We start from the raw sequence: 9,778 nt of genomic DNA, 5'->3' as shown, positions 1-9,778 counted from the left end.
TAACAACAATCCCGTCTAATTTCATCGAATGTGACCTACCGAATTAGACTGATCACCTGGTGTGTAATTACATGGGCTAAAATATTGGTACCATATGTTGAAGAGCTTATCCTTCCGGAGCACATGATATCATGCCGGGTTTTGTTGGGTTTTGTGCTGCTCAGTCATTAGTTTTCTAAGTTGTGTTTGTCTTCTGGTTGTTTCTTTGTGATGGCATGTTTAGTTTGAATATCTCTTTTGTAGCTTTCGCCTCGCCACGCATTTCTATTGTGACGTCATACAGTATCATTGTGGTACACGTAAAAACTTATCAAAGCCCCATTACTCCTGCGAATACAATCAAAGCAAAATGACGGTTAACAATCCTACTAAATAATTTATGAGATTGCTTTGTCAAACTCAAAGGGGTTGCTTCCACAATGTGTCAATTTAAAATACTAGTACTAAAAATATGGAAATGCCCTATAGCTTTTGTATTTCCAAATTGCCGTTTAAAATGATTTATTTCAAAAAGTGGTTAAAAATCTTTCCAATTAAGTAAGACAATTGTCTGTCAAACGATTTCAGAGGATTTGCCTTCATAAAGTGTTTCGGATACATAGACGGACGGACAGACATATACTATTGTCGTATCCCCAACGCCGCGACTTGGTGGGGACAAAAAGACTTCAGAAGATATCACAGGAATATTCAAAACTCTGAGATAAGGACAAAAGCATAGAAAAACAAAAGAAAATCAACCAATAGTCGTAAATAACGGACTACATAGTTTCCACAGGCACTTTCTCAGAAAAGGTATAGACCCTCTATAGTTTTTCTTTTATTTTCTGAGACTTGTATAATATTCAAAACTTTTAAGTCGAAGAGAGAAGGACAAAATCATAGAAAAAAAAAAAGAAAAAACAACAGTCGTAAAAAACGGACTGCATAATTTCCACAGGCACTTGTCTCAGAATTTGTTTCCCCTATATGCCTTAATATATAAATTCGATAATTTCGCATTCCTAGAGCATAAAAATTAGAAAGGTTCAGAAGTGTAGCGACAGTGCTTGTAAAAGAGATGGTATGTTAAAAACAAAATACCTCGCAAACTTGAAGTGACATGATGATCAGATATACAAAATAACCCAACGTAAATGTATAGATACATTTTTATACTGATTGTTTACGGCAAAAATAATTTGTATGCGAAGTACGAATATTCCGGGTATTGAGATTTTACTCCCGGTTGCTTTAAAAAACTATTTATGCAATTAAATATATATCACAGACTGTTTTTAAAGGGACAAGGTGCCAGGCCTGCCCGTTTGTAAGGAAAATTTGGTTGATTATATAGGGTATCACTGAGGCTGGAACGTACCTCTCAGGGAGTCAGTGTCATCCCCCTTTTTATGAAAATTGTTGGATTCGCCACAGGTTTTCATTTAGTTTTGAAATAGGGGTCCGAAATTGAATGATTCCCATTTACATCAATCTGTCATTAGTATTCATGGGTTAATTAATTGTTGATTGCTTAACCTTCAGTTGTAAATAGTGCATGCATGTATGTTCAAGGCTAGAACACATGATGAAGATAGAGGACACTGGTAGGATCTTTAGGAATAAGATAAGAACAAAAAGCTTATTCTGAAACTTATTTACCTCTTCAGATACGCTAGATAGGACGAATGTAGCTTTCCAACAAAATAAAATCAAACTTTATTCAAACTTTTTTTAATGTCATAATAATTGCTTTAAATTGCCGGTGTTTCTATTGACACAGCCTTATGATTTTTAACTGGCAATATTATATTTAAACGACAGAAAGCTATAGCGTCAGAAATTCAATATTTTTAAAGTATTGAATTTATACAAAAATGTACATTGTCAAAATTATACAAAAGAAGCTTTGAGAGTCTTAGTTATATTGTGACAATTAAATTCTATTATAAAATATCATAAAATATATTGTTTAAAACCTTGAAAAAAAATATCCATTGTGTGTCCATTTATATTTAATTGTGTTGATTCCTTCACAAAAGCTTTAGCTAAGTAAACAGGACTAAACACACAATACAAAACTATAACTATACTATACACACACATCACATGATCAGATTGCTTTACATGTTTAGTAACGAATGTAAACATACAGGTAAATGTAAACAACGATTTGGAAAAGCGGGTAGGTCTTTATATTAATTTTGCATTTTTAATAATTAATGTTGTGGTTTTAGATGTTAAAAAAAATAAAAGTGAGAATGGAAATTGGGAATGTGTCAAAGAGACAACAACCCGACCAAAGAGCAAATGACAGCCGAAAAAGTATCAGTAATGGCATTAGTACACATGTTTAGTACTGTACAGCAGATTAGATAAACATATGGCTGTGTTTACACTATTAATATATATATAATTTTTTCTAAGTGTACAGACAAATGTATGTAACATTGGACAAGTGTCTTCGTTATGTAATTCAATGGTTGTTGGCATTGGTCGATGTCTGTCATATTCGTTTTTCCTCCATTGTTTAAACTAGTGGTAAATCACGACGATTTTTTTTTCAATATTGTTTCCCATTTTGTCATATTAAGCCTTTTAAAGCAGACCTTACAAATGTACGCCTGTCCCAAGTTACAAATCTGATGTACAGTAGTTGTTGTCTGTTTATGTAGTTCATACTCGTTTTTATATAGATTAGACCGTTGGTTTTCCCCGTTTTAATTGTTTAACATCACTATTTTTGGGGCCCTTTATAGCTTACTGTTCGGTGTTAGCCAAGGCTCCGTGTTGAAGACCGTACCTCGACATATAATGGTTTACTTATATAAATTGTTTTATGAATGAAGAGTTGTCGCATTGGCACTCTTACCACATCTTCCTATATCTATCTACGGTATGAGTTTGGCCGTCCGATTAGCGGCTATAAATTGTTTCTTATATCCACGCCATATTGACTCTTGTAGATTGTCTCTTTTGCAGCTATACCATCTCTCTCTGTTTTTATATCTTAAATTTAACGTATTCAGCGAGTATTGAAAATCAACTTCTAACATAAGGGTAAATCTTTTATAATTTTGGCTATTTTTTGTGTCCAATATTGTTCATAATTACCAATCAAGTATTTATACTCCCATCGCGTTCATTCTATACTTGAGCTTTTTCTATGAAGGGTTATCCACGAGGGCATCACTTTTGCACTTCACATGAAATATTTCAGAAATGTTCATTTTCTGTAATTTTCTGTTTACGATACTTTAAACCGCTAGCCTAAGGGTACTTCTACTCGATTTAAATATAGCCTTAGCCGTATTCGGCACGAATATTAAAAGTTTGGTTACCGATTAATTCTAAAAAAAAGTAGTTCTCAAATACCTCAAGATATTTTTCATTGTCTTTTGCATTCATTTGATCATTAAAATATTTTTTTTTCTCTTTTGTCCTTGATGAATTTTCACAGATTACATGTATGTATCATCAGAAATGTTGCCAATGACCAATGCCAAAATGATAAGGTTGTAAAAAACTACCGTAATGTAAAACAAATTATAAAATGTAAGACAATTAAAAAAAAACCAAACAACCATAATCAAAAGTGATGAAAATTATTAAGACTTACGGTAACAAACAACAACTATCGGACTATAGGTTTCTGGCTTGTAAGAAACACATAATTTGGAGGACTTAATGATTTTTTTAAGCTCTCAGTCCTCAACTAGAACTGGTGTTTACGGTGTCAGACCGCAAATTCTCTCCTCATAATTTGAAACGTAAAACAAGTTAGTGTTTGTTAATGTCGTTGTTTAATTCAATTAACCAACAAATTTGCAGAATTGCATCTTTTGGTGAAAGAGAAATATATTTAGACCATTTTGAGCCATAATTAACATGTCTATGAGATTACAATAAAAATGAGGATTAATATCTCGCACTGTATTACATTGTATTGTATTGACCGGACAAATAGCAATTGCCTAGTATATACCAATTTAAGATTTCCAGACGCCAGTGGTTATTTTTAGTAGTGCTTTCGAAACGCAGTTCTTTCTTATAAGACGTTAAACACGGGTTGAAAATTGTCATGTGGAAAGGCGATACACGAATAAATCAGGATATATCTGGTTTCTATAAATGTAAACTTCAGATAATATATAAAGAAAGCTGTGAACATTGCACAATTTGATTAGCTGTATGGGAATTCAGAATTATCGGTCTGACTCCTTATGTGCAGTACGATATATTTTTAGAACACATAGTAAAAATACTCAAGGAACGTGTGGACTCACTAGATCTGTACCTGGTACAAAAGCAAATAACACAATGTCAAAAGACACTCAGCATTGATTTTAAGACTACTTGGTGGTTATTAAAAGCCGAATTTTAAATAATAAAAAGATCGAGTTCTACTATACTAGAATTACAATATCGAACGGATAAGGTTTTAGACACGATAAGTAGTTTGAGACGGGTCTTACTTTGTGCAATTATATTAAAATACGTTTACTTTGTTCGACCCACAGTTTTGATATTTACCCACGAGTTTGCTTTCTTTTTCAGTACACAAAGAAATCGTAAATATTAGTTGAGCATGAACCAAATATGATATAACATTGTTTGTATGCTTACAAAATCAAGAATAAGTCAACAAAGCTATTGGATAAAATCCAAATTAATAGATATCAACATGGAAGAAAGCAAACAGCCAAAAAAATATAATTTACGAAAACGTCAAAATATCACCAAATCAGGTGGCAATAAAAATGGACACACTATCTCAGAAGAATCTAGTCCAAAGTCGAAGTATTCAAAGAAAGAAGACGAATACTCTGAAACAGAAATGATCTCGTCCCGTAAACCATCAATAGAACTGCTAAAAGACTGGCAAATCATTTACACTAGACTCCATCAAGTATCAACCATCTGCTCTGTTGATGACTATACGATGTGGATAGGTAGTCCTAAAAGCAATCTGTTGAAGGTAAAATACGACCTAGTCAGATCTAGCACGATCACCTATATAAAAGAATTCGAATACCCGGATGTAGACTTTTATGATTTCTGTTACGACTTTGACGATGACAGAATTTTATACAGTGATCGTAAAAATTCCAGTATCACTGCAATATCTTCCGAATATGAAATATCTTTATTCAAATCTTTCCGTCCGTTAAAACCTACATGCATTACTATTTCGTCTGATAATTATATTTTTGTCGGTCTTGTGAACAAATATTCAAACGACGAATCACCATCTAGATCGATAATTAAGATGTGTAAAGACGGAACAGTCTGTTTAAAAATTGACTCAATTCAGGAAGGGAAAGCTATCTTTATAATGCCTCACCGATGCATAGTGAATAGTGTCAATAATAACATTATTGTAGCTGCTTTTGAAAACTCAAAATCTAAAGGAAAGATAATAGTTTTCAATGACGAAGGACAGGTTATCTCTATGTATACAGATGACAGACATGGTGTCAAGTTCTGCCCAAGTTTCGTTACGTGTTCACCAGTAGGTGACATTATATGTTCCGACGAGAAGAGTGGTGATATCCTCATGTTCGATAGCCAAGCAAAACTCCTCAATGTCATAAAAAAGGGAGATTGTCGATTATATGGCAATCCGTACAGTATGGCTTGGGACACAAATGACCAATTGATAATTGGAACGAAATCTAATCCGTCTTCAAAATCCACTGGTGCTATACAACTAGCACGGTATATTCAAGACACAGAGAGTAAATGATTAACCAGATAAAAAAATCGTTTAGTAAATTTAAAAAATAAATAAATATACGTTTTTACGTTTGTAATAACTTAGTTATATCAATTAAATATGATATATATAATAATTCGTCGAAATAATAGTTCAACAATTCTACATCTTCCCTTGCCGGTTTCGAACTCATGCTGCTGAGATATCTTAGCACCAAATTGATTTGCACTATGTTAAGCGCCACTCGACCACCTATGCTCGACAAATATTTATGGTGTATTCTATAAATGGATATAGTACTACACATAATTTATTTGTTATTTACATGTTATTTAGTTTAATGAAAAGTAAAAATGTATTGTACCTTTGTTGACTTTGCTAAAGACTTTGATAGTGTATGGAGACTTATACTGTATAAGAATTTGTTTCGACACAAAATTCATAGCAAAATGTATATTAATATAACGTTATATTCATTACATGTATAGTGGTATTAAATCAAGAATTGTAAATAGTTGTCAATCATCTTTCCTTGTAATATTAGGTATAGATAAGGAGGAAAATTCTCTCCGTTTTTATTTTCCTTATATCTGAATGATTTGGAATCTGTTTTTAAAATGCAAGATGTTTTGGGCCTAAGCTGTATATCTGGTGAAATTGAGAAAGGACGAATAAAAGAAGATGTGATATGATTAGCAATAAGACAACTGTCCACAAGAAACAAAATGGCCCAGATATCAACAACTATAGGTCACCGTACGGCCTTCAACAATGAACAAAGTCAATTGCACAAGGCAGCTATAAACGACCCCGAAATGACAAACGAAAACGATTCAAACGAGAAAATGAACGGCCTAATTTGTTATGTGAACGAAAAACATATATGTATCACAGCAACAAACGACAACCACTGAAATACAGGCTACTTACTTGGCACAGGCATTTACATATAGAATGTGGCGGAGTTGAACATGTGAGCGAGATTCCCCCTAACCTGTGACAGTAGTGTAACATTACAACGCAAGAATGAACGGTTAAAGTCAGTTGAACACAGCTTTACTCATCAGATGGATATAATTAGAAATACATCTAACAAAAAAAAGAAGAGTGAACGCGGTCGGGTAGTTGTATATCTCTGCAACAAAAAGATGCTCATTACTCATCTGAGAATGCTTGCAGTTGCTAAAAGCTAGTGCAAAGCCAGGAGAGATCAGTAAAAACTAAAAAAAATAAATAATTATGCATCAAAGACAAAATAATCAATAAGTTAACATCAAACATCCAATAGATTTTATGTAAAGACGTCATAAACAATCAAGACAAATCACGATCTTGAGTATTTATATTAAACTATTGGCTTTATTATATTGTTGATTATTTTTATTTCTCTAATTATTCGTCAATTTATCCCTTTTGTACCCATTGTATAAAAAAAAATAATCAACGTGCGGTTCGTTTGATCTCAGTTCTTCATTGGTTAAAATCCGATTGTGACGTCGAACTTGATTTTCTTGTTTTTCTCTGAATTTCCTATTGTGACGGCATGACCATACCTGATGACGTCATATAGAAAGAACACATCTTTTTGCAGATCAGTCGCAAAGAAGGAATAAGTTTGCCAAATCATTAGAGAAACACATTCCACCACCAAATCTCGTGTAATACGATATTTATCCACTCTCGACAGTTAAATTTTAAATTTGAAAATTTAACTGTCTTGATTGAATAAATATCGTATTACTCTCGATGCAGTGGTAGAATCTATATTTCTCTAATTCTTAATTTACAGTAACTGTCTCTAGTGGATAAATATCATATAACAAGCAATGCAGTGTAAAATCTATATGTAACAGTTACAGAAAATACACGTATAATATATATCCGACACTTTCGAAGAAAAAAAATCGGCTTGTTTACTATAAAAGTGATCAAGTGAACATGTGTGCATGTTTCGTATAATTTTTAAAAAGTACATTGTTGTAAGAGTACATGTTCAAGGACTGGTCACATACGATTTACAAATATTAAGATAAATACCCAAAACGATACTAAGAAACTTATCTAAGAAGTCTGATTTTAAGACTTATTATTATTTACAAAATACGTCTTCAACTTTTAGTTAAACGAAACCAATACTGTGACAATACCGCATACTATTGATTGAAATATGAACAAAAGGCTGCAAATTCATGTGCACAATCAATGTAGTTATAATTATTTAATGTATCAATGTTAAATAATAAATTTTTGTCTGAATAAACGACAAATATTACAAGTTCATTCAATACTAACTGACGGAATGGTTATATGATCCACATGTAGAAATTTTGAAATTTATTTCTTATCATTGGTGCTAGATTTAGGGTTAGAGGTATACAACTGTACATTGTAGTAACACTCTCAAGAAAAAACATGATTAAAAAGACACCAAATCAGTGTAAAGAAACTCGTAATTATCAACAGGACTCATCAATAACGCTCGAACCAAAGAAGTAGAAAGCCCAAAAAAAATACGAAGATGAGTATGCACAAGTTTTCATGTTCTGGTTTATTTCCGAAACAATTATAGGAATTCTTTCAAAACACAAATACAAATACAAATGAACCCGCGAGGACATTTTATTATACAGTTAACTTCCTTTCTGTGATGCTAAAGTCGGCAAACCATGTGAAAATACAAAGGTTGAAGAATCGTTCAAGTGAAAAATGACCTTGAGTTTACTAGCTTAATCCGGAAAGTAAGGATTACATATTCATTAATTAATATAAGTCAAAATAGATTTTGAATTTGCATTATGTACAGCAAATTTCAATCAAACAATTTCCACATTTTCATATCGTTACCGAAGTACTGTCGATTTAACTGGTGATACCTTCGGAGAATAACGGTCCAAGCAGAGGTATCGACATGGTAGGAGTAAAGGTATTAACGGTACAAATTCTATAACAACAAATGCTCATTTTGACAATTGATGGGTGCTAACTAAGCACACATAATTTGCTTTAATGTACTTTTAAGGCACTACAACTAGATCTATTTGTATAAGACATGTTAAGGTTAATGACGAGAAGTTTGATTCTGTACTTTAATTTGTATCTTCACAAATATACACACTCAACAATGAAAACACAGAAGGGATAATATATATATTAAACAGAACATTTTAATCAAAACTAATAGTGGCAAAAATTCCACAGTTGATAATATTCTAATTGTACAAATCGGAAGCTCTAAAGTGTATGTGTTGCTGTAAAATTCATAATTGTCATATTCAGTCATAATTAGTAATACTTACGGCATGATAGTGAGATAAAATGAAGCTTGAATAGTAAAAAAAATATATGTGCAAGGTTTTGACCTAATAAGTTAACAAAAATAGAAAAATTACACGAGCACTATTTAGAAAAAAATATAAAGTATACTCTTGAATCATGACATTTCTGTCAAATCAAAGTTGATCAAGTTATGAATGAAAGTACACGTGTATAAGAAGAAAAAAATATTACACACTAGATGCAATAATCTGCTGAGCCGAGCCTTTGTATCCATTAACATAGTTTTATACTGCAATCAGCTATTTTACTATACAGATAAAGCTATACGTATAAACGTTAGCTTTATACGTCAATGACCCCAACTAACCTATAAGCCCCGCCTCCTTATTGTATTTCATCAACAACACACGTCACGACCATAACAACGTAAAGTAACAATGGTCAAACTTATATGAATTTAAACTTCTTTGTCTGCAAATTGGTTATTTATATACCATGATTATCAAATGTTATTAATTAAGTTCATTTTCCCTTTCTAATTCCTTAATATGTCAATGTTTTACCGCCTGGACTACGCTCATAGGGAAATACCCCAAAATGGTACCCCAAGAGGGAAATTCCAAACACTTTTTTTAACAATTTTTGTTACATAGTTTTTTCATTTTTAAATATTTTTTTTCGATTTCAGTATAAAGACAATATACGTATAGTGTCTTGAAATATGAAATTTATTTGTATTCGGCACGAAACGGGAAAATGCTCGGTAGAACCTCGCATTTTCCCGTTTCTAAGCCTCATACAAATAAA

General features: G+C 32.3%; 1 protein-coding gene across 1 annotated transcript; it reads left to right on the top strand.

The window, feature by feature from the left end:
* Positions 1-2,095: 2,095 nt before the first annotated feature.
* LOC134686302 (uncharacterized) lies at positions 2,096-5,727 on the top strand. The gene is made up of 2 exons (XM_063545971.1): positions 2,096-2,164; positions 4,537-5,727. The coding sequence occupies exon 2, from the start codon at positions 4,598-4,600 to the stop codon at positions 5,723-5,725; it is 1,128 nt and encodes a 375-aa protein (XP_063402041.1). The 5' UTR covers positions 2,096-2,164; positions 4,537-4,597; the 3' UTR covers positions 5,726-5,727.
* Positions 5,728-9,778: the final 4,051 nt, after the last annotated feature.

This window comes from Mytilus trossulus, chromosome 10 (genome assembly GCF_036588685.1).
Source record: "Mytilus trossulus isolate FHL-02 chromosome 10, PNRI_Mtr1.1.1.hap1, whole genome shotgun sequence".
NCBI classification, from domain to species: domain Eukaryota; kingdom Metazoa; phylum Mollusca; class Bivalvia; order Mytilida; family Mytilidae; genus Mytilus; species Mytilus trossulus.
Note: the sequence above shows the minus strand (reverse complement) of the source record. Positions and strands in the feature narration are given on the sequence as shown.